General features: G+C 41.6%; 2 protein-coding genes across 2 annotated transcripts; both read right to left on the minus strand.

Annotated features, from left to right (window-relative positions):
- Nucleotides 1–5,263: 5,263 nt before the first annotated feature.
- LOC134097415 (trace amine-associated receptor 13c-like) lies at nt 5,264–6,271 on the minus strand. The gene has a single exon (XM_062550292.1). The coding sequence runs from the start codon at nt 6,269–6,271 to the stop codon at nt 5,264–5,266; it is 1,008 nt and encodes a 335-aa protein (XP_062406276.1).
- A 2,313-nt stretch (nt 6,272–8,584) lies between these two features.
- Nucleotides 8,585–9,592, minus strand: LOC134097416 (trace amine-associated receptor 13c-like). The gene has a single exon (XM_062550293.1). The coding sequence runs from the start codon at nt 9,590–9,592 to the stop codon at nt 8,585–8,587; it is 1,008 nt and encodes a 335-aa protein (XP_062406277.1).
- Between the last annotated feature and the right edge of the window lie 16,995 nt (nt 9,593–26,587).

Consider the following 26,587-nt stretch of genomic DNA (forward strand, 5'->3'; position numbering starts at 1 on the left):
TCAACGCTCTCAACACACACGTTACAGGAAAGTAGCCCTGCCTTCTCTGTGTGCGTGTGTGTTTCATTTGTGTTTGCGAAGTTGTGTATTAGCGACTAAGCACTGTCCCTCCTTCCTAGCTAGCCGGAACGAGCTCGGCCTCTTCCTCGAGACGAGCGGCCCAGGCAGCGGAGCCACCACCGACAACGTTCCCCGACGTTCACGGTCAATTACGGACTTAAAGAGACAGCGTTGTGACGGATCGCTTGCTCCGGACTATTCCCAAGGACAGCACGTCAAGGCCGGGTTGGGCCATCAGTGGTACTGGACAATAATACACTGCTTTTAAACTTAGCTAAAAAATCATTGTGTTTGCAACCTATAGCCTAGCTAAATTGTGATTGCCACCTGCTGATACAAAGTTAGCCACACCAGGCTACCACAGACTGTTTTGGATTTAGTTCACGTGTGTGACTGTGTGCAGTGTTATATTTTATGTGTGCTGTGCCTTTGAGTATTTCCACATTAGCGTGTCATAGTGTAGATTCCAGTGGGTGGTAGCCAAATCCATATCGGTGGGTTGTCGTCATAATCTTGCTGCTCTAGGTGTTAATTACACATAATTACTGTTATTTGCCAGTAGAGGGGGATATTTTCTTATGCTTTAATATCAGGGCTCTAATGGTGTCTATATACCTCGTAGGGTCATTAAGTAGTGTTCGTACAGCCTAGTGACATTTATCTTGCTCTTTTTGATCACCATGTTTGCTGTGCGTTCATATGAGTAGTTTATTGAGTGCTTTTGGTCCTATTGTGTGAATACTGTATGGACACTTACTACTTCCCTTATTGGGTATGTTGGGCAAACCCCTAGTGGCGCCACACGTGTAGACTGAGCTCAACGCCTATAACACACCCCCTCTAGTCAGGCTCCCCCTTAGTAAACTCCGCCTCTCCAACACCTTGTAAAGGTGTAATTGCCCCTCTCCCCTGTATCAAAGTGCTATATAATGTGCCTGACCCGAGCCACTTATTGTATGATATTTTAAAGTGATTGTTTAATAAAATTGTATTTTTATACCACGTCGTTGTGTTGTGGTGTGTTTTGAGGGAATACTAGCCGTTAACCTGCTCCCGTTACAATTCCTTTTCACATAGCCTATGTGTCGGAATGGCTTCTCAACACACTGTAAGCGATTTCATTCATTCTCTATTACACAATACAGTGTGACATATAACTTATTTGTCTACATTTATCTATACCTACACTGTTATCAGCCTCAGCCAGTATAGATGAAGTTAACTGATGCCTCCTTTATTCGGTTGCTTGTTATATCCGCCTCCTGCTGCGTCCTGGCAGTATAGCTACTTTTGAAAGAAGAGGCAAATTGTTGCACTTTGTCGATCCATCCCTAACAAACGTAAACTTTTTGGACTCGTCCACTCTGTCAAAGAGACGTGAATCATGTTTTGGCCTACAGACTTTTTAAAATAGTCTATCGAAAACGGATCATTGATCAGTGGGGGAAATATCATGGATCGGAAAAAAATATTTTTCCTCGGCCCTCCCCCCAGGCCAAACGAATTCTCCTGGGCCTTAAAAAATTATCTTAGCCCCCCCTCCCCCTAATAGCTTATCAACCTGGTTGGCATTGTTAACATAGTTAACATTTTCAGCATAACTGCTAGAAATCATTAAGTTAGCTGATCAACCTGGTTAGCATAGTTAACATTGTTAGCATTTTTACCAAAACTGCTAGAAATCATTAGCTAAGTTAACCAATCGACCTGGTTATCATTGTTAGCATAGTTATCTGTTTACAGCATCCGTTTCTAACATTTGTTAGAAATCATTAGTTAAATTAGAACTGGAATGTTTAAGCTTTAAACTGTCTACCTTCACACTATCAGCTTTCTTTAAACTATGCAACCACCATGTTTACCCTAGCTACACCTTAGTAACCATATCTACATTATCTATTTTGCATTTTCATGCACTGGTAATTCCTTGGAATTGCTTTTCTAGTTTTAATAGTATTGTCTTGCATAGGATTTGTCAAGGGACTCAAGGGACTCCGATTCCTAAAGAAACGCATGGCACAGACAACATACGTGTATCTAAATGAGTTATGTAACACAAATGACATTTTACCGTGACTCGAAGAGCAGTAAATATTTGTAAGGCTGTGTGTACAATCCATAGACAGTAAAATCCGCATGGAGCTCCAGTGGAATTTTAGTTTCACGACGATGCCGCGAGTTCACAGCCTAGCACCAAACTCCAAGCGCAGAGTAGGCTAAAGAAAATATTTTGAAAGCAGTAGACACTCTTGCTAAGAACCAAACAGGACTTTGTTCAAATCCACAAATCTGTGGCTACTGGAAAATGTAAGGTTCATTTACTAAATGTTATTTTGAAGTATTAACAAACAGTTATTTTAGAATTTCCGAATTAAGGGGGCTGGAGCATATATATATATACTGTATCTATGGGCCGGAGTGCGTAAGTGAAAATGTCACGCAGATCCATACATCCATACATCCATTATTTCACGCAAAACAAAATCTGATCTTGGGCTGAGACCTGACTCGTTCGTTCCTTTTCAAAACTCCTCGACGGTAGCCTAGATGGCGCTAAGAAGCGCCACTGTAAGCTAACCCTATTCGTTGAACAGTTTGCCAAATGCGATCTTTCTTAAGGACTTAAGAAGGCTCCAAAGAAGGAATCGCTAAGAAGGAGCGCTAAGATACGGGTGTTTCCCAGACGCGTTCTTAACTGCCTTCTTAGGAGAACCTTAAGATCAAGCCAAAGAAGCTTCTTAAGAAGCGCTTAACGAGAACTGTTCACCACGGTGGTGCTGAAACTGAATCAATCGATGCCAGGCAAATCGATCACCCACCCATTTACAAGCGCACAAGTCACACACAGCGCCCTGTGTTCCCCCTACAGGTGCAATTAGGCTACGCATGTATCGTGTGTGCGTGCGTGTGTGTGTGTGTATGTGTGTGTCTGTGTGTGTGTGTGTGTGTGTGTGCAGGCCCGGGTGGCTGATCGGGAGATTCGGAAGGATTCCTGGTGGGCCGTTAACGTTTTGGGCCGGTGTGAATACCGTGAGCTAAAATACATTGTTTCTAAAGATAATTTGCTGCGCCCTTGCGGCACTTCTGCAGCCTGGGCTGTGCGGTCGCAGCTCTTTACACCTATAATCTGCCAAAAAACTAGCTGATCAAACAGGGTGATTATCAATATAGGCCTATTTTTATTAGCTCAGGCCATTCATATATTAACTCATGCAAGACGCATCCCATCTCTCTTATACTGTAGATAGCGTGGTAGTAGGCATGTGATGTAGGCTTGTCTACTTTAATATAGCTGAGAAGATGTAACCCTCCAGCCCATGTGGCCTGCGAGTGGGGTGCACGTATGCATTAATATAAACCGGACTTTTACATCGCGGACTTTGGCAACGCCAAAGCTGAGTTCAATTACATCTGTTTCCTTGATATCTGTGAAATGCCACAGGGTTGTTGATGTTGGTATGTGTAGTAGGCTACTATACACATGCATATGTGTTGAAGACTTAAACGTCTAATTCAATATTATTGTTTTAAGTCTAGGCCTATGTTTCTTGCGCCAGTGGTCCACAGCCACAAGTGCATTGCAACATTGAAAATTGTTTTATTGTTTAAAAAAGTGGAGGATATACATTTCCCTGACGCAGCTTGATCACTATAGCCTAGAAAGCTACACGCCCCTAGCGGCAGGCTATGCTCTCTGAGCATTTGATTGAAGAAGGCTGTTAAGAGTGGGTCAGCTCGATCTTACGCTTCCTTCTTAGTGAAAGATCTTCTTAAGCTAAGAGCGACTCTGAGAAACACGTTCTTCTTTCACAGCGTTCTTAAGAGCGCTCCAAAGAAGATCTTAGCGTTAAGAGCTTCTTAACGGCTTTGGGAAACGCGGCCATTAACTTTGATTCAATGTCATGTGGATTTTGCATGCTCTGCATGGTTCTCTGGGTTGTCTGTAAAACTTAAAAACAAATTCCAGGTGCTACAAAACAATCAAGTCAAGCCAAGTCACGTTTATTTATAGAGGACTTTAACCAGCTGACCAAAGTGCTGAACAGAACAGAACAATACAACTTGATTAGACAAACACATAGGACAACAAAAAGATAGACATAAATGAACAAACAGAAAGGTCAACAAAAGTGACTAAGACAGAAAAATGCAGATCAATAAAATAAAACATTCATATTGAATTGAATGCGAGGGCGTAAAGATGGGTTTTAAGATGGGATTTAAAAACAGCCAAGGAGGGAGCCAGGCGTAAGTGCAGTGGCAGTTCGTTCCACAGTTTTGGTGCAATCACCGCAAAAGCCCTGTCACCTCTGCTTTTTAACCTAGAGGGAGCTGACCTAAGAGCCCTAGAAGGTGTATGTAAAAAACCTGATAAGAGGGAGCAAGACCATGCAGTTCTTTGAAAACAAATAGGAGGATTTTGAAATTGATCCTGTAAAGTATTGGGAGTCAGTGGAGAGCTGCAAGTACAGGTGTAATGTGCTCTCGCCTTCGTGTTCTATAAGAAGACGGGCTGCAGAATTCTGCACTAGTTGAAGGCGTGAGAGGGTGGAGCAGCTGACGCCTGCATACAGGGCATTGCAGTAATCTAGGCGAGAAGAAACAAAGGCGTGAATAACCTTCTCAACGTTTTTAAAGGATAGAAAAGGCTTAACCTTAGAAGCCTTAAAAAAACTAGACTTGACAACAATGTTGATTTGTCTTTCCATTTTAAAATTAGGATCTAAAATTACACCAAGGTTTTTTGCTGTGTCTTTCACATTTCAGGGGGCCTAGGTCAACATATTTCAACAATGTCATTTGGTACCTGCTAAATGCATTCACCTATTCTTTATTTGCTCCCTTTTCTCACTCAAATGTGTCATTACTTGGGGTAAGATGTTTGAGTGGAAACATCAGGACATCGCTACTTTTGATGACTAGATCCCCTTGTCAATGGTTTTCAATGTAGTGGTAATAAAATGATTTGGATATTTTGTTAAGATAAAAATGGCACTGTGTTACTTTAATAGATTCTAAAGAAAAGTATCTGGTCATGTGGGCCTATTGGCTTAGACATAAAGGTGACCAGAGGTAAAAACACAATCCAGGGTTCTAAAAAGGCTTAATTATGACAAAATAAGGGTCAACTGTAAAGGAAGAAATAAAGAATATGGTATGGAGACAAATAACTAATCTGCAAGTGTCTGACACAAGACACAACTCAACAGTCACCTGATAGCACATTTGTCAATGATGAGTCAGTCCTGAAGATTCTGAATGTGACAATACATTTAACACTTTTTTGAAACCAAGGATAGAACAGTGCATAGATTATGGGGTTGAGAGTAGAGTTGAAGAAAAACAGTGTCAACATGGCATTGACAACACTTTCATATGATTGAGCTAACACATCGTATAGTAACATACAAATATAATACGGTATTAAACATATCAAAAACACTGAAACAAGAATTCCAAGTACTTTGGCAGCTTTCCTCTCCAATCTCATTGAGTCACCATTGTTGTGGACATCCAGTCGTTTTCTGTCCTTGAGCACAGCTCTGATTAATACTGCATGCCTTCTTGCAATGAAAAATACATTTACGTACAGAGTTATGATAGTGGCACATGGTAAAATAAAAACAACAATAAAATCAACAGTAGTCCACACTTCATCCACAGAAACAAAGCATTTATCTGGGCATTTGTTCCTGAAGTTTCCATTGAAATAAAGAAGTGCACAGTTGTAAAACAGTGACACAATCCAAATGTATCTTGTAATAATGAATGCTAGAGACAACGATACCTTTTTGAAGTAGAGAAAAGGATTGCTTAAGGCAATGTAACGGTCCACAGCAATGAAAGAAATATTGTATATAGAGACAAATGTTAAATGGAATTTGATCATATTATATAAGGCACAAAACGTTGACGCAAACAGTGAACATGATTCAAGCATAAGCATAGAATGGACTGGCATTACAAATAAACCTACAAGACAGTCAGAAATGGCCAGTGAGACAAGAAGGATATTTGTTGGTGTATGGAGTTGTTTGAAATGAGAGACAGCAGTTATAACCAGAAGGTTCCCACACACAGTAAATATCACCACAGCTGCAGCAAACACATACATCGAAACATAAGCTGCCATAGAAGAGTATATTTTTGAACAGGTTGAGTTAATGGACTGCAGGCAATCACCTGTGTAGTTGACATCATGAAGAGTCATTGATCCCAAGGATTTCTTGTAAAAATGTAACAAAAATCTTATAGTCTTAAAGCAGTTGGCCTATGATCTGTCTTATCCAAAGAATGGAGTTAGAGATTTCCTTGAAGTATTGTAGCAACGTGAACGTTTATAGAGACCAGACCCCCCCCCCTCCCCCCACACCCCTCCCTCTCCCACTTTGTTCATGTGATGTGTCTGTGATCTTGTGCGAAGAAGTCAACATGGCATTGAAGAACATTCTTACATCATCCTTACCTTAAGAATCCATGAATAAAAACTTTGCAGATGCCATGGCAGTAGTGCTCTGATGCAGCCCTGTGAGATATGGACAAAAAATCTTGATTGCATTGTATTCTCCACATTTTTGTCTATTTTGGTGTACCACATCAGCATTTTCATTCAATCTTTTGTAAATTCCTTTACAATTACCTTCGGGGGCCTTTCTCTAGGCTGCCTTCATTATCACGTCCATACACTTCTTCGATATTAGTCTTTTTGGCTCTTTTTAAATATCAGTGTTTGAAGAGAAAAAAATGCTTCAGATGAAATAATTTGGTGAACCTCCTACAGTACCTCCAGTTGAATATCACTGGCCTAGGCTACTTACATGTCTATATGCCTCATATTAAATTGAACATTCACCTATTCTTTATTTACTCCCTTTTCTCACTCAAATGTGATGAAGTCATTAATTGTAAGATGTTTGAGTGGAAACATCAGGACATCGCCACTTTTGATGACTCATAGAATGTCTCTTGTCCAATCAGAGATGACTAGTTTGACCGGATCTAACTGCGCTCTAACATTCAACAAAGATGTGCAAGTTTGTTATGGTAATAAAAGACGCTCTCAAGCTCAGATTGTAGAGCATTATCATCTCAACTGTGATATACGGATCAGCGCAGCATGAGTGTAAAGCCAGTAGGGGAGAGGGGACATCCGTGCTCTGGCACAGTGCAAGTGAACTTTTGAGTTCATATCATTTGTCTTTTTTTCTATCCTCCCTTCTTTCCTTCCTCTTTTCTTCAGCACTCCTTCTAATTCATTTTGTGAAGGATACGAGAAAGGGAGGATGGAGGGATGAAGGAGAGACAGATATGAGAAATGAAACACCCTGCTCACTCACACATAATTTTTTAAGAGACGTCAATGGCTGGGTTTCCCAGATTCGTGAAGAAGCTTTTAAGTGCTAAGAACTTCTTAGGAGCGTTCTTAGAACGTTCTTTGAGCGCTGCTAACGCCGCCTTCACATTAGCACAGTAGATACGGCTGCGTAACGGCCGGAAGTCATTCATTTCCTATGGAGATTCGCAGACCGTATGCGAATGGGTCCGAACAGTGCGGTGCGAAAAAAATCGGGTCCGTTGGTCATCCGCATGCGATGAAAAAATTGAACTCGTACGACAGCAACTGACTGTTCCTATCCGACGGAAGTTAGCGTTGCTATGGTACTGATAAACAAATTGAATATCTATCTTTTATAATGTCATATTACATGCTTTTAAACGATAAAGTTTAAAACAAAAGTCATCGAAAAGGAACGTGTATGATCCATAGTGGTGCACAAGCCCATCTTGTGAAAAATAAAATGAACGGTTGATGTAAAATAAATAATTATTTCCAAACGAAGTTTTTTTGTCATGTCACTGTCTTACATGGTCTCTTAACAATATTAGGGCAGTTAGACAATTCATTTAGAAATAAAATAGCACTATTGTACATTTTACTCCCAAACTCGAAAAGCCTCCGACACTTCCAACGGTCAAGTCCGACGTCCGACGGGGGAGCACTGCGAATTACGGAGTGCTAATGTGAAGGCGGCGTAAGAAGTTCTTAGCACTTAAGAGCTTCTTAACGAATCTGGGAAACCCGGCCAATAACTGATGATGAGGCACATCACCTCTTGGGCTAGAATAAACAGGCATGCAAATAGCAGAGAATATGAACTTACACCAAAGCCTAAAACCATCAGTGAGTCATACCTTACAGTATGTGTGTGTGCGCCATTAAGAAATGATTGTAGATTAAATCTTTAAAGATCTTTAATCTAGGGAGTGGTGCTACCTACCCCTCGTCAATGGTTTTCAATGTAGTGGTAATACAATGATTTGGATATTTTGTTCAGATAAAAATGGCATTGAGTTGCTTTAATCTTCTTTAATAGATTGTAAAGAAAAGAATCTGGTCCTGTGGGCCTATTGGCTTAGACATACTGTAAAGGTGACCAGATGTAAAAACATAGTCCAGGGTTGAGGAAAGGTTAAATTATAGTAATGAATATGGTATGGAGACAAAAGATTAATCTACAAGTAATCAACGGTCACTTGAGAGCACATTTGTAAATGATGAGTCAGTCCTACAGATTATGCATGTGACAATAAATTTAATACTTTTTCGAAACCATGGATAGAACAAAGCATAAATTATTGGGTTGAGTGTAGAGTTAAAGAAAAATAGTGTTAACATGGCATTGGCGACGCTGTCATATGATTCAGCTAACACATCATATAGTGACATACAAATATAATAGGGGATTAAACATATCAAAAACACTGAAACAAGAATTCCAAGTACTTTGGCTGCTTTCCTCTCCAATTTAATTGAGTCGCCATTGTTCTGGATGTCCAGTCGTTTTCGATCCTTGAGTGCAGCTCTGATTACGACTGCGTGCCTTCTTGCAATGAAAAATACTTTTAGGTACAGAATTATGATAGTGGCACATGGTAAAATAAAAACAATAATAAGATCAACAGTAGACCACACTTCATCCACAGAAACAAGGCATTTATCTGGGCATTTGTTCCTGAAGTTTCCATTAAAGTAAAGAAATGCACAGTTGTAAAACAGTGACACAATCCAAATGTGTATTGTTATAATGAATGCTAGAGACGGCGATACCTTTTTGGAATAGAGGAAAGGATTGCTTAAGGCAAAGTAACGGTCAACAGCAATGAATGAAATATTGTATACAGAGACAAATGTTAAATGGAAATTGATAATATTGTACAAGGCACAAAAGGTTGACCCAAAAAGTGAACATGATCCTATCAAAATCATTGAATGTACCGGCATTACAAATAAACCTACAAGACAGTCAGAAATGGCCAGTGAGACAATAAGGATATTGGTTGGGGTATGGAGTTGTTTGAAATTATAGACAGCAGTTATAACCAGAAGGTTCCCACACACAGTAAATATCACCACAGCTGCAGCAAACACATACATCGAAACATAAGCTGCCATAGAAGAGTATAATTTTGAACAGGTTGAGTTGATGGACTGCAGGCAATCACCTGTGTAGTTGACGTCATGAAGAGTCATTGATTCCAAGGATTTAGTGTTGTGAGGAAAAATGTTCTAACAATGTGGTGTTGTAGTAATAGGGGTATATGATCTGGCGTGAGCATTTATAGAGACCAGATTCAGGTCCTTTGTTCACGTGATGTGGTTTTTGTTTTTGGTATCTGTGTGTCATTGCCAGCCACATGGAACTGTAACAGAAGAATCTATTTAAAAGTGTAGGATTTCACAAAAACACAAGTATGTGCGTGCATGTGTCTTTATGTCTATATGTGTGTTTCTGCGTGCGTGCTTGCATGTGTGTGTGTGTGTGTGTGTGTGTCTGGGTGTGTGTGTGTGCATGCATGTATGATTGTGTGCATACCGTACCTATGTGTGAGCATATGTGTATGAGTGCATGTATGTCTGTGCTTGTGTGTGTGTGTGTGTGTGTGTGTGTGTGTGTGTGTGTGTGTGTGTGTGTGTGTGTGTGTGCATCGTTATGTGTCTGCTGCATTTTGAATTATCTGAAGCAGTTTGATAGTCTTTTTAGGAAGGCCTGTGAAAAGTCCATTGCAGTAATCAACCCTGCTAGAGATAAATGCATGAATGAGTCTAAATCACCAGCCCTCTAAGTTTGGCAATATATTTGAGGTGGTAAAAAAACTGATTTAGTTATCATGTTCATGTTGTTGAAATTTAAATCACTGTTGATTTATACACCAACCATTTTTAACAGTATATCCATTGCTTTTTCAATCCTAACTCTTTCCTCCTTCTTACCAAACATAATTACTTTTGTTTTGTCTTTTGTTTTTGTTTTGTCTTTGTTCAACTAAAGAACATTTTGAGACATCCAGGTATTGATTTGTTCTATACAGATACAGAGATTCAAGGGGACCATAGTCGTTTGTCAACAGAGCTAAGTAAATTTGTTTGTTATCTGCATAACAATGATATGAAATCAAATTATTTTGGATGGTTTGTCCAAGTGGGAGCATTTACTGTAGAGGTTAAATAATAGTAGCCTCAAGATCGACCCCAGGGGAACACCACAGGTCAAGGACGTTGATGTTGAGGTACAGTTGCCGATGCTTATGGAGAGAGAGAGAGTTCAAAGTAAATCTTTAATGAAGCGGTAACGTTTCAGCCTGTGGCCTTCTTCAGATCGCATTCAAAGACAGATTCAACCCTTAAGCCGCGTTTAGACTGCCAGTTTGAAGTGACCCGATTTTTTGCTCTCATGTGGCACGTATCCGATCTGTGCCACGACAGTGTAAACAGTAAAAAAACACTTGAATTCCGATCTCCTCAGATCGTATACAGGCCCCTTTCCTATGTGGTTTTAAATCAGATATGGATCGGATATTTGTTCATGTGTCTACATTCTAAACAGACAAATCGGATATTCCAGTGCAATGCGTCCCACACGTCATTAATCTGTGACAATGTTGCGCCTGTTAACGACGTGAGTTTACAATTGAGAGTAGGCGGCAACTCGCTCCCACCAGTCCTGTGTCCTTTCGTGGACCCAAATCTCCCTTTCAATTGAGGTGGCAGCAATAATTGCAGCGTAAGCGTATGCTGATATGATTGCCCGTTTCTTGCTTCTCTGTTTTAGAGTTTTGGTAATTATATCAAGAGGATGTCGCAGGGTTTTGAATGCGAAGAGCAGTCTTTAAATTCTGTCGCGTCCATTCTGGAACAGCAAGTTTTCAGATGCATCCAGTTAGTCGACGTAGACATGCATTATAGGTTTTGTGCAACTGAAATTGTTAACCAGTGTTGAAATAAAATGTGTGAAAGTGTTTTCTGTGTTAACTGGTGCAGTGCTCGTAGGCTAGGCTACAAATAATGTTTTCCCAAGAAACTTTTAGCCCATGCGCATATGGGCCATTTCAAGTGTCTGGCAAATGTAAACGCAGATGGTTGGATTTGGGTCAAACTAGCGAAAGTAGATGTAAACATGCAATCAAAAAAATTGGATATGAGCACAAAATCGGAATTGAGCATATCCGATCTGCAGTCTAAACGCAGCCTTAGACTTATAGAAAACAGTCAGGCCTAATTCATACACCTGCCATCAATCTAATCAGCTCCCAATCAAGCTGATATGGGGGCGTTACAGACATAAAACATAAAGGTGCAATCTTCATCTAAAAACATCTTGTTTTTCCAATAATCTCCTACACATTCCAATATACAAGTCACAGAGAGGTCGGAACCAACACCCGCCACTGACCATTGACGGTGCTGCTGTAGTGAGAGTGAGCAGCACCAAATTCCTGGGGGTGCATGTGACGGTTCGCATACCCACCGTTATGGTAGCGGTAGCTACCTTGTTTGCGTCAGAGCCATAGAAAGAGAGAGTTGCGACACTAGGTGCACTCGACATGTCAAGTCGGCTGCAAACGCATGCAGTCGAATGCAAACAGAAACGTAATTTGAGTCATATGCAGTGCATGCTGGTTAGACGTGTTGTTCGACTTGAAGAAAAGTTGTGATCATGTCACAAAAATGCGACCATGTCACGTCACTCAAAACTCGCGGGATGAAGACGCGCACAGTCACTTTGCGCAATTCTCCGCATCTGGGCTGTGTCTGAAACATCAGTATGCACGCTGGGCAGTGTGCATTTTCCGGAAGTTACGTCAGAATAGACTGTACGAAAGTCAAGTGCGCTCACTAGTTGGGTACTTCGTTTGGCGTGATTTCCAAGCGTGCATCGATGCATCTTTTTTGCCCTCAGATATCCCATAATCCATTGCGCAGCGCAGGTCAAGCTCCACATGTCATGCAAATCGTCAACACACCCCCCTCCCCGAGTCAGGTGACGCCAACTAGTTAGTGCTGTCCAAATGTAGGTAGGGACATAGCCTGGCACGCCCTCCCAGTGACGTAACGCCTTCAGGCTTTTGCTGTCGCTGGTCTGGTCAACTGCTAATCGGGAAGGATTTCTGAGTTCCCGAAATCTGCGGAACTGCCCCCTTTGGTCGAGAACCAATCAACTTTGAGCAGCTCCAACGGCTCTGGGTAGAGGCGTGTTCAAGGCAGAGGAAAGAGTGTTGTTATTGGTTTAAACTCGGCAAACCGCTTTCTGACATCGACCAGTAGCAAATCGAGGCACTTAAAGGAGGCGGGTCAACCAGCACTTGGAGAAACCGTGTTAGCACAGGCTGTTGGTCAGACTAAAGTCTCGCAGAGCCTTTGAAAGTCGATGGTAATCAGGCTAGTAGGGACGTATACTGAGGAGCAAGCTAACTAAGACACTACTGGAAAGAAGGTACTATCCAGCGTGCACGCTTGACTTCTGGACACAGCCCTGGTTTCAAACGCCTGCAACCGGCTGGATCCATGACGATTATGACAGGGGTCTCGTTCTGCCTCCTTACCAAAGATTCTATAGCGGAGCAAGATGTATCAGCTAACATTTTAGGACAGCCCTGTAATCAGCGTCTGGGACGACACCTGAGCTTGTCAAAAGTGATCCATCTTGCTCTGTTGTAGAATCTTTGCTCCTTACGTTAGAATGTACTAAAATTAACAGATATGGAAGGGATACCTTCTTCTTTGTGATTTCTGGAACAGCGGTAGGCTAGCCTACTGAAAAGGTTTTGACATTCTGCTATTTTATGCTGTTGGTTACATAAACACACGGAAAACACTTGATATTTAATTAATGTGCTAGGCTACAATGCAGGCCTGTTAACTGTATGAAAACAGTGGTTTATTTAAACTACTTCATATCAATTTATTTCGTCAGTCATCATGCTCATTTTAATGAGTAAGAATGAAAGTTAAATACTGTATTTAATGCACACAAATTCCGCAATATCTCCCGCGAGGTGTCACGCGAATCACGTCTGTCAAATTTGCAAAATCGTGTTCGGGACCATCTGCGTCTAAAACTTTCGCCCCTCCCGGTGAGACTCAAGCTCTCGTTGACGTATTCAGCCAGCCGAAGTCAGCCGTTTCCGAACTCGAATGCACCTATTGACTCAATAGAGTGCGTAAGTGAAAGTGTAACGTAACGTTGTCCCGGTAACGCAATTTCCTGTTCTAAACAAACAACCTTTTCCAGGTTGCCTCACCGTGTTGTTTCTTTCAAAATGAAAATAAATGTATTTTAAGCGGTAAAAATCACTACCATGTCAAGACGTTTATGTATGCATCTGGTGTACTAAAAGGAGACGTTCACGCTAGCATGAAAAAAAAAGTCTATAATGTAATGGCAAGCTGGGCTAGTCTATGATTAGCCTACATGAAGTTAGCTAATGTCAACCGATGCCAACGTAAATTAATTTGCGCAAAAACGTGGCTTTTTCTGTAAAACAATCATCTGGCATAGGATTTCACATTGTGAATTTGGTTTGTTTAGAACAGAAATTTCGGTTGCTAAGGAAAAGTGACATCACACTCACGCTGTCACTATCTGTGCTACCTGTCATCTTTTGTTTACCTTTTTGCCTGCCCTCATGTGGTCCCTTTATGTATTACCTGGCCATGTGGTCTTGTCTGGAGCTTCCCCTGATTGTCTAATTGTCTGCCACCTGCCCCTGGTTGGTCTGGCCTAATTGATTGTGCACCTCCACTATTTAAACTCAGCTCACTCCATGCCCTGTGTCAGATTGTCGTGGTTGTTCTCTCTGTGAGTACTGTTGGAACCTTGAGCTGTAAGTTTTGACCTCTTTTCCCCTTGTTGGATTCTGCCTGTTATTGTGAAGATTTTTGTTGTGGACTTTTGAACTGCCCTACTGGCTGAAGATTTTTGTTATCGACTTTGAACTTTAACGGTGAAAGATTTTTGCTTTTGTGGAACTTTTTGTGTGGAGTTTTTCTGGACTACTTTACTGAGACCTCTGAGCGTTTTTTGAGAACTGCTGTTTTCTGGATCCTATACGTTGATTTTCTGGACTACTAATTTACACCTGAGCTTCTCTCCTTTGTTGGATTTTTGTGAATTCTGTGAAATAAAAACTCCAAAGGAAACTGCAATTGGGTCTTCCTGTCTGTACTATAACAGTACAATCTGACCAAGATGGACCCAGCGGACCATCAGCTGAGGAGTGCTCTGGAACAGCAAGGGATTGTGCTTGGAAGGCATTCCACTCAATTGGATGCTGTAGCTGCAAGTGTCCGAGACCTGGCCGCCCAGATTCAGCCCCTGCAGCTAGCACGCTCGGCTTCTGCTTCAACACCTACTCATGAACCTCGTCTGCCCCCGCCCGAGAAGTACTCTGGTGAGCCCGGCACCTGCCGCTCCATTCTTACTCAGTGCTCACTCGTCTTCCAACTTCAACCTACCACCTTCCCTTCTGATCAAGCTAGAGTCGCTTATGTTCTCACTCAACTTTCTGGGCGAGCAAGAGAGTGGGGAACGGCCCTATGGGAGGCGGAGTCACCGGTATGTGAGGACTTCCGTGAGTTCTGTGATGAGATGAAAAGAGTCTTCGACCGCTCTAAACATGGCCATGAGGCTGCACGGGAGCTGCTACTCATGCGCCAGGGCCGCCGTTCTGTCTCAGAGTTCACCATTGATTTCCAGACCCTGGCAACAACCACTTCCTGGAACGCAGGAGCCCTCTTTGACACCTTCTTGAATGGCCTATCGGATGAAATCAAGGACGAGTTGGTGTCACATGATCTCCCATCGTCCTGCGAGGAATTGATCGACCTGGCCATCAGAATTGACACTAGGCTACAACAGCGCCCGGGTAGAAGAGCCTTCTCCTTTCGCCCCAGACTGGCCAGGGACATGGCTACCACCCTGCCAACCACCAGCACTCCCGACCCAGAGCCGATGCAGGTGGACCACACCCGACTTTCCCCAGCTGAGAGACAGAGGCGGATGACCACTGGATCCTGTCTGTACTGTGGCCAGGCAGGACACTTTATCGCTTCCTGCCCAGTAAAATCCAGCGCTCGCCAGTAGCTAGAGGGGTACTGGTGAGTGTGACGCCCATAACACCCTCCTCTGTGCAACTTACTCTCCTCCCTGCCACCTTGAGCTTTGGCAGTCTCCAACAACAATTGATGGCTCTGGTGGATTCGGGGGCTGAGGCAAACTTCATCGACACCTCCCTTTTGACCCAGCTGCAACTTCCCACTACTGCCCTTCAGAGACCCCTGGTGGCAAATGCATTGAATGGTCGGTGGCTGGCCAACATCACCCACACCAGTCAGCCGGTGAGTCTTTGCCTTTCTGGTAATCACCATGAACGTTTGACCTTTTATGTTATTGACTCTCCTCTAGCCCCTATAGTTCTTGGCCACCCCTGGTTAGTGAAGCATAACCCACACATTGACTGGGTCAATAAACTTATTGTGGGCTGGAGCCCTCTCTGCCATTCCCAATGTCTTCTCCAGGCGCAGACACCATCTCCTGTCTCCACTCCAGCGGAGGAGTTTCCAGACCTCTCAGCAGTTCCGTCTGAATATCTGGACCTCAAGGCAGTTTTCAGTAAGTCCAGAGCCTCTTCCCTACCCCCTCATCGCCCTTATGATTGTGCAATTGATCTGCTCCCTGGCACATCCCCTCCTAGAGGGCGACTGTATTCCCTGTCTCGTCCCGAAACTGAGGCCATGAATAAGTATGTACAAGAGTCTCTGGCAGCAGGCATCATCAGACCCTCCTCCTCTCCTGCGGGTGCTGGATTTTTCTTCGTTGGGAAGAAAGATGGCTCACTTCGACCCTGTATTGACTACCGAGGCCTCAATGACATAACTGTCAAGAACAGGTACCCCCTTCCTTTAATGTCCTCTGCCTTTGAGTTACTACAAGAAGCCACTGTGTTCACGAAACTTGATTTAAGAAACGCCTACCATCTAGTCCGCATTCGACAGGGAGATGAGTGGAAGACGGCCTTTAATACCACCTCGGGTCACTATGAATATCTGGTAATGCCCTTTGGACTGACCAATGCCCCCGCCGTCTTCCAGTCACTGGTGAATGATGTGTTAAGAGATGTGATTAATCAGTTTGTTTTTGTTTTTTTGGACGACATCTTGATTTTTTCCAAGTCTCTCTCTGAACACACCTCACATGTCCGCAGAGTTCTCCAACGATTGCTTGAGAACCAACTCTTTGTAAAGGCAGAGAAATGTGAGTTCCATCGCGACACCGTGGGTTTCCTTGGGTACGTGGTCTCAGCCGGAACTCTCAAGATGGACTACCCCAAGATCAAGGCAGTGGTGGAGTGGCCAACACCATCATCTCGTCGGGAACTTCAGCGCTTTCTGGGGTTTGCAAACTTTTAGCGGCGCTTCATACGGAGTTACAGCACCCTGGCAGCTTCCCTCGCTGCCTTGACCTCATCCAAAGTCAGATTCAACTGGTCTCCTGAAGCTGAGAATGCATTCCAGACCCTGAAACAACGTTTCACCTCAGCCCCAGTCCTAGTTTATCCAGACCCTGCTCGGCAGTTCATTGTGGAGGTTGACGCTTCAGATGTCGGTGTGGGAGCTGTGCTGTCTCAACGATCTGCCGAGGACAACAAGGTTCATCCCTGTGCCTTTTTCTCCCACCGCCTCACCCCCACTGAACAGAACTACAGCATCGGTGACCGGGAGCTGCTGGCCGTAAAGCTGGCCCTTGAGGAATGGAGGCATTGGCTGGAGGGAGCTTGTGAACCCTTCCTCGTCTGGACAGACCACAGGAACCTTGAGTATCTCCGCTCTGCAAAGAGACTCAATCCTCGGCAAGCTCGCTGGTCGCTGTTCTTCGCAAGGTTTGACTTCACCCTCTCCTATCGCCCTGGCCACAAGAACGTGAAGCCTGATGCCCTGTCCCGACTATTCTGTACAGATGAACACCCCAAGGAGGCAGACACCATCCTGCCCTCACATCGCATTATTGGGGCTGCGCAGCTGGAGATTGAGTCTGTGGTCATCGCAGCTCAGGCTAAAGAGCCAGGCCCCAGTCAGTGTCCCCATAACCGTCTCTTTGTTCCTACCTCTGTCCGCTCACAGGTTCTGCAGTGGGGCCACTCGTCACGCTTCTCCTGTCACCCTGGATCCAACCGCACCCTCAGCTCAGGCATGGACTGGCCATAGGGCATACCGGGCAATGCCCGGTGGGCCGACGAATTTATTTGGGCCGAGGCTGTCAATTTAATAATAATAATAAAAAATATTAGGGTAATTTATATAGCGTACGGCCACAACGGTAGCGAATCGCGGCCCATTGGTTGACTGCCATTGGGCTAGTCCAATGAAATCTCAGGCCCCTCCCTGTATCCCTCCCGGCCTCATCTCCCTCTTGAGTGGAGTTCGACCGGAGTTTGTAAACGTCCGTCTATGAAAGTGTACGAAGACAAACCACAAAAGCGCAAGGGGGGCGCAGAGAAGTTGCGAGATAAAAGGCAAAAGCCTACAAGTGGATGCAGCAAAAATGTGCTAAAATTACAGAAATGTTTGCCACCACAAGTTCAAACAGGGCCGTCAACATAGCAGCAGTGCAGAAGCCGCATTTAGGGAAGCCGGCTTCTCAGGGAGTGAATGGGCAGTGGGATGTAGCCCGCCAGGACAAACTGGTTTATCTACCACTTTAAACGTGGCTAGAACTTGTTGTGATTGAAAGCTGTCGCGATTGGAGAGGAAGAGTTTCAAGTTCAGGGATGCGTTGACGTTACGTTAGTGTTGGCAGGTGAAGTCAAAGCCAAGGCAAGTTCAAATTCTCGTAGGCTACACTACAGTATATTTGTGAGCAATAGGCCTACAGTCGGTTCCTATTTATCCTAGGCCTACTGTAAATGAAACCGTAATGTGGAGTTAGGTTCTACAGAGTTTGTGACTTTTGTTTCAGTTGCGTATAGCTAGATATCTAGGCTAACGACTGACAAGGCTATGTTTACTTCAATTTTAAAAGCCATTTGATAGTCTTCCCCAACAGGAGAGATTCAAAATAGAACAGCAAGGCAGGTGAACGTAGTAGCCACAGAGAAATAACTAAAGCCTACAAAATAGCCTATTCTATTCAAAGGTAGCCTATTAGTCTATTCTGGGATTTTGGGATCTTTATACTAATATAGCACGCTCAATATGTATCTAATAATTGACTACCCCCCCCCCCCCCCCCCCCCCCGTCGGAAAATTATTGCAACGTCGCTGATTGTGCCCCCTAAGAATTTTGGCTTGCATGACGCCTCTGGCTTGCGTAGCAGGTCAGGGAAAAGATCTGACATTTTGTCCATTGACACTTTTGACAATTTTGATCAAAACACATTTTGAGTCATTCATTTATTCATTAGTTTTAAAATGAGTCAATGTTATTTTCTTAATATTCTGGCAAGTTTAAAAACTATGGTTGACAGTAAGCCAGAAGTGATGGTCCAATATCTGGAAGTCTGATCTAGCTATTTTGGTTTTTCCTCACAATTTCCTGACTCTGAAAATATGTCTAAGCACTAAAATGTCACTACACATGGTTAAAGGGACACTTCACCGATCAGCATTAAGCTTTGTATCTTTAGAAAACCATTCATGTTTTTGAATGGTTGTGCATCATTTCCTTATTTTGCCTTGAGATGGGAGAAATACGGATTTCAATTTTGGACTTCCCGCTTTCAATGATGTAAAAATCATCATTTTACATCATTGAAAGCAGGAAGTCCTATTCATGGGTTTCATTGACATCCGTATTTCTCCCATCTCAAGGCAAACTGAGGGAATGATGCAAGACCATTTAAAAACATGACTGGTTTTTTAAAGATACAAAGCTTAATGCTAATCGGAAGTCTCCCTTTAAGGCATCATAGATGTCTGACAGAAGAAAACGTAGGTTACGAATGTAACTATGGATCTGTGAGACCGAGGGATGACCGTCACTATCCTTGTCGCTCGGACCATTCTGAGGCGTTCAGGGATAGGAGACTGACCCGGGAGCATTCTCTGCTATTTATTAACGCAAGTCGTTCTGCTTCCGGAGGTCATGGACATGACTATTTTGACATATGGTCTCGGTGATAGGCAGAACGAAGGTGATCATTCCTTTTTAGACCGTAGTGACGGTCAGAGTGAGGTCGAAACAGATCTCACAAGCCCCTTGTCTCTGAGAGCACATTCATCAGTGCGGAATCAGCCCTGCATATTCTGAACGTCAGAATTAACTTCATACTTTTTTGAAACCAAGGATAGAACAGAGCATAAATTATGGGGTTGATAGTAGAATTAAGGAAAAATAGTATTAACACCATGGTATATACCACATGGTCATATGATTGGGCTAAAACATCAAATAGTAACATACAACTAGAGAATGTAATTCCAGGGAAATTACGAGTGCATGAAAATGCAAAAATGTATAGATACAGTAGATAATGTAGATATAGTTACTAAGGTGTAGCTAGGGTAAACATGGTGGTTGCATAGTTTAAAGAAGGCTGATAGTGTGAAGGTAGACAGTTTAAAGCTTAAACATTACAGTTCTAACTGAACTAATGATTTCTAGCAGTTATGCTAAAAATGCTAACTATGCTAACAATGCTAACCAGGCTGATTAGCTAACTTAGCTAATCATTTCTAACAGTTATGCTAAAAATGCTAACAATGCTAACTATGCTAACAATGCTAACCAGGTTGATTAGCTAACTTAGCTAACCATTTCTAGCAGTTATGCTAAAAATGCTAACTATGCTAACAATGCTAACCATGCTAACTAGCTAACTTGCTAGTGAGGACTTTTATTTTGAAACATTTGTTGATAGGGTATCTATGGCTATGGGTATCAGGAATAAAGAAGTTACTGTAGTAAAATCATGTTGGTTGCTATGGAAACGGTCATAAACGCTTAATTTTAATGGTTGCTATGTTGGTTGCTAGGTACATGGAGGTTTCATGTAGTTGACTTGAGGCATAGTTGATGATAACTGACAGTTGGAATGGTTGAACAGTTAAATAGTTGAGTAGTTTCAATGGTTAAATGATTTAATAGTGTATTATTGCAGTGAGGACTTTTATTTTGAAGCAGTTGTGGACAGAGGAAACAGTTTAACAGGATATGTGTAGTCTTCAGAGAGATTGTATGCTTAAAGCCTGAGAGAGAGAGAGCTGCTGCAGGTGGGGCTGGCCACCTGGCATAAGATTCTAATTGCCCTATTATGATGTCATAATCCAATGTTAAGTCTATGGGAGAAAAAATGTCTTAAAAAATTTATATAAATTCAACGATAAAGTTTTCAAAGTTGAAAAATACAAAGCTGAAGTCACCTAAGTAAGACCTACGCAGCACAGTTTGAATGAAGTTTCTACGTTAAACGGTTGAAGCTGAATTGAACGCACAAAAACGTTAGAGGAAAAATAAAAATAACTAGAAATGCAATTCCAAGGAATTACCAGTGCATGAAAATGCAAAAATAGATAGATAATGTAGATATTAGAGGTGGGCATAGATTAATTTTGTTAATCTAGATTAATCTCACTGTAATCTTGAAATTAATCTAGATTAATCTAGATTAATTTTAGGTGCACCAGCGCAAAATTTAGGTGCACCCACATTTTTCATTGCATCGCCTTTAACGCTAAAAGGTCACCTTTTTATTGCTGTCCTTTCATATAATGACTTTTTAACAACAAAAAGTCTAGAAAAAGCTTGAAACACAATAAAAGATTTTTTTCTTTACAAAATTATTTATATAAGCCTATTCTACATACTGAAATGTCTGATATTCATGACAGCACACTTTATGCATATTGCAGCCTACTATTCATATTACAACTCTGCCTCTTTAATTCAGCTGTCTGCTTGAAACCTCAAAATGTAAACAAAGCCTAGCATAGTTGGCTAGTTTATCATAGTTTACTAGTTGGACTGCTCAGTTTCCCCACGTGTGTTTACTGTTAGTTTCAATGTGGGCTAATACTTTTTCTCCTTTCGAGTTTTGGAGTTGGAAAACATTGGTATTGAGATTATCATCCAACTCATGCAAGAGTGACTTGAATGTAAGAGTTTTAATCAACTTTCTGCAGCAATGATGCTAACCGGAATTTATATTAATTTAGCTAACGTCTTCTATATGCATCATTGCTTTCACGATAGTGAATGTTTTATTTGGATTAAATGTGCATGTCGAGGGGCGGGTCGCGACTCGCGAGTGTCCATTGAGCGCGCACGGGAGAGTGAGGGAGAGGGAGAGGGAGAGCAAGAGAAAGCGGGCCAAGGAGAGGGGGGTTACTTCTATTAGGAATGAGCGATCAGGTGCCGATTCGGGAGGGGTCTGAGCTTATCGTCCATGTTGGGAGGATGTATCATTGGTTACTGTTTGGTAAAGTTGCACGCATAGTCTATGACAACTTGTGAAAGAAAGCAGCCGAGCAGCGTCAGGTGCACCAGTGCGACCTAGACTTTTTTCAGGCGCACTCTTAAACATTGGCGTTCGCGCTAAATATCAAGGTGAAAGTGATCATAGCTTGTGTGGTATAGACCCAGCTCCCAGCCCAACTTTGAGAATAGATTAACGCCGACATTTTTTTTATCGCCCGATAAGAGTTGCACGATAACGCAGCACGTTAACGCCGATAACGGCCCACCACTAGTAGATATTGTTACTAAGGTGTAGCTAGGGTAAACATGGTGGTTGCATAGTTTACAGAGAGTTGATAGTGTGAAGGTAGACAGTTTAAAGATGAAACATTCCAGTTCTAACTTAACTAATGATTTCTATTCATGTTAAAATGTTGATTAGCTAACTTAGCTAATGATTTCTAGCAGTTAAGCTAAAAATGCTAATTATGCTAGCAATGCTAACTTTACTAACAATGCTAACCAGGTTGATTAGCTAACTTAACCGATGATTTCTAGCAGTAATGCTAAAAATGCTAACTATGCTAACAATGCTAAATTTGCTAACCAGGTTGATCAGCTAACTTAGTTGATGATTTTTTGCAGTTATGGTAAAAATGCTAACTATGCTAACAATGCTAACTATGCTAACCATGCTAACTAGCTAACTTGTTAGTGAGGACTTTTATTTTGAAACATTTGTTGCTAGGGTATCCATGGTGGCCACTATCAGGAAACAAGAAGTTACTGCAGTATAATCATGTTGGTTGCTATGGAAACGGTTATAAACACTTAATTTTAATGGTTGCTATGTTGGTTGCTAGGTACATGGAGGTTTCATGTAGTTGACTGGAGGCATAGTGGATGATAACTGACAGTTGGAATGGTTGAACAGTTCAATAGTTGAGTAGTTTCAATGGTTAAAGGATTTAATAGTGTATTATTGCAGTGAGGACCTTTATTTTGAAACAGTTGTGGACAGAGGAAGTAGTGAAACAGGATCTGTAGTCTTAATGAGATTGTATGCTTAAAGCCTGAGACAGAAGGTGCCTCTCATATAGCGTTTACGCGTCCTCTCTCCCTCCTCACTGATCTACATAAAGAATGATGGAGCGGCAACAATGGGATAGTCTAGCCCTTCTTCTATCTTTCTTTATGTAGATCATTGAGGATCGAGGAGCGAGGGAGGACATATAAACGCTGCTTGAGAGGGACCCACAGTAAATACTTTAAAAGTTGTATGTAGATAGTCTAATTAATGTTGATAGACAGAATGTTTAATGGATGTTGATAGGCAGATTGTTTAATAAATACTGATTGACAGTTTAATGGGTGGATGAGTGAATGGTCTGAAGAAGATGAATGGATAGAAGGTTGGATGGAATGTGCCTTATATTCTTGTTAAGAGAGACACTACAGCTCTCTGAGAGTAGTTGACACAGGTGTAATCAATTTAACTGGCTAGTCTTAAGAGAGCCAGAGTACTCTTACAGCCTGAGACAGAGTAAATAATTTAAAAGTTGAATGTAGATAGTCTAATTAATGTTGATAGACAGAGAGTTTAATGGATGTTGATAGACAGATTGTTTAATAGATGTTGATAGACAGTTTAATGGGTGGATGAGTGAATGGTCTGAAGAAGATGAATGGATAGAAAGTTGGATGGAATGTGCCTTATATTCTTGTAGAGTGGAGAGACACAGCTCTCTACTGAGAGTAGTGGATACAGATACAGGTGTAATCAATTTAACTGGCTAGTCTTAAGAGAGCCAGAGTATAAGCCTGAGACAGAGTAGATTGTTTAAAAGTTGAATGTAGATCGTCTAATTGATGTTGATAGGCAGACTGTTTAGAATGGGTGGATGAGTGAATGGTCTGAAGAAGATGAATGGATAGAAAGTTGGATGGAATTAGGAAGACTTATGTTGATACAGTTGATACAGGGGAACAGAAAATGTAGTCTCAAGAGCCTGAGAGAGAGAGAGAGCTGCTGCACCTGGACTGGCCACCTGGCGTAACATTCTAATTGCTGCCGTGATGTCATAATGAGCAATGTTAAGTCTATGGGGGAAATTGTAATAGTTTTTAACTAATAGTTTAAAAAGTATAAAAGTTACAAAGTTGAAAAATACAAAGCAGACATGGCATAAGCAAGACCTACGCAACAACGTTTGAATGAAGTTTCTAAGTTAAACGGTTCAAGCTGAATTGCGTGCGTTAGAAGTAGTGGAATAATAATAAGAATACTTTGGAAGAACAGTATAGTGCATTTTCATGCACTATAACTAGAAATGCAATTACAAGGAATTACCAGTGCATGAAAATGCCAGAAATGAAATGTACAATATAATTTGTAGTTAACACAAATAATATAAAAAAATCTCAATGACCTATAAATAGGTCATTGAGATTGTTAGGTGTTGCTAAGACATATATGGTGGTTGCTAGGTTGACGTGGTTTAATACATTTAATGAAGTTTAATGAAGGAATAAATAGTTGGAAGTAAATGGATGGAGAGAAAGTGGAAATGGAAAGTTGAATTGAATGGAAAGTGGTCTTTGCTAACATTACTAGGGTGATTGCGATGATTTCTATATTGTTGCAAGGGTAATTGAGATAGCTGTTAGGTTTATCATAGGGTAGGCTATTCATAGTGGTTACTCTGCTATGTAGGTTGCTAAATTAGGTGGAGGTTCCTAGGTGGTAATTGAATCAGACATGAGTGTTGATAAACAGAAGGACAATGCTAACCAGGTTGATTAGCTAATTTAGCTAATCATTTCTAACAGTTATGCTAAAAATGCTAACTATGCTAACAATGCTAACTATGTTAACAATGCTAACCAGGTTGATTAGCTAACTTAGCTAATCATTTCTAGCAGTTATGCTAAAAATGCTAACTATGCTAACTAGCTAACTTGCTAGTGAGGACTTTTATTTTGAAACATTTGTTGATAGGGTATCTATGGTGGCCACTATCAGGAATAAAGCAGTTACTGTAGTAAAATCATGTTGGTTGCTATGGAAACGGCCATAAACGCTTAATTTTAATGGTTGCTATGTTGGTTGCTAGGTACATGGAGGTTTCATGTAGTTGACTGGAGGCATAGTTGATGATAACTGACAGTTGGAATGGTTGAACAGTTCAATAGTTGAGTAGTTTCAATGGGTAAACGATTTAATAGAGCATTATTGCAGTGAGGACTTTTATTTTGAAACAGTTGTGGACAGAGGGAGTAGTGAAACAGGATCTGTAGTCTTAATGAGATTGTATGCTTAAAGGCCAAAGTTCATTTTAAACACTACTTTTGATTAATGGGTACATAAAACACTCAGTATATGAATATCATTTAAGAAAAAATCTCAAGATGTTGCTAAAGGACAGTTTTTGTCGTTTTTGGTATTTGATGGAGTTTTAACGTAATTCGGTTGATGATGACAGGTTGGGGACACGTTGAACCTGCGCTTACTAATTTGAGTGTAAATTCTATGGAAATCACAGTTACACTTTCAACATAAAGTTTGTGTATTTAGACTTCGAATTTCGTCACATAATTTATATCACAGCTACCTAAGAGTTTACCAAAGATAACGTAGTTGTCCGATTTCAATTTAATACATTTTTCTGAATTTGGGGAGATCTTGTTATGGAGGCTATTTTTTCCATTTATTCCTATAGGAAAAGGTTGTGTCATAGGCGTAGCCTACACTTTCATAAAGTTTATATATTTACACTTCAAATTTCGTTACACCATTTATATCATATCCACCCTTAGGTTTAACAAAAATATGAATGTTGTCCAATTTTATTTTAATGCATTTTTCGGAATTTGAGAGGTCCCGTTATGAGGGTAGGCGAAACTAACTGCAGTTCAAATGGCATCGCGATTAGCAGTTAGCGATTAGCGATTAGCATTTCGCTATAGTGGTTTTAACTTTGCTGAGGCTGTGTTAATACTGATCGCAACTGCTGTTATGAAGACAGTTTGGAGCCTGGCAGACGTGAACCCAGCTAACAATTTCTGGTTAGGAGAACGTTTTTAGAACGTTTTTTTCCTGGTTAGGAAAACGTTGCCTGAAAGTTGCGAAAGTTGCCACAAGGTTCCCCAGGAAAGTTTTCTTGACGAAAATACAACGTTTTTTTCTGGTTGTTTATTTTGGTTAGCAGAACGTTCTCCTACCCTTTAGGGAACTTTACTATATTTGGTTGCATTAACGTTCCCCTAACCTCCCAGCAACAAAGTGTAAAGGGGGAAAAAATGTGTAGAATTATCGCGACATCGAGGCATGGCTCCGCTGTACACTCGCCGACTGCGGCGACAGCCTATCTGCAACCTGGGAGAGCGAACGTCTCTGATGACAAAGGCAATGACATGGTTACTACACGCATGTAAATTCACTTACCATTAGCTGCTTGCTGAACTGCGACGAATACGGCTTGTTACCATATGTAAGTGTCAGCTAAGTATTTAAATGCGGTTAGGTCTAATACTTTCTTGTCTACGGTGTCTTTTCCTATAATAAACGATTAGTCAGATCAAAACATAAGCAGAGCAGGCGCTAGCCTAACACACTGTTTCAACATTCAAAACAGGCTGTTTTTATTGCATCGTATGCCATTAAAAGTCCTCGGTTCAGAATTATGATGGATTTTGGTTTATTTTGTTTTAAATTGGGACTGGGAATTGTGGGATAGGCTGAGTGAACAGCACAGTAACATAGGCTATAACTTGGACTACGTGTTAATATAAAACAATTC

This window comes from Sardina pilchardus, chromosome 12 (genome assembly GCF_963854185.1).
Source record: "Sardina pilchardus chromosome 12, fSarPil1.1, whole genome shotgun sequence".
NCBI lineage: Eukaryota > Metazoa > Chordata > Actinopteri > Clupeiformes > Clupeidae > Sardina > Sardina pilchardus.

Bases quoted from the DNA above. Each gene is read 5' to 3' on its own strand.
- LOC134097415 (XM_062550292.1), bottom strand. From the start codon at position 6,271: ATGACTCTTCATGATGTCAACTACACAGGTGATTGCCTGCAGTCCATT.
- LOC134097416 (XM_062550293.1), bottom strand. From the start codon at position 9,592: ATGACTCTTCATGACGTCAACTACACAGGTGATTGCCTGCAGTCCATC.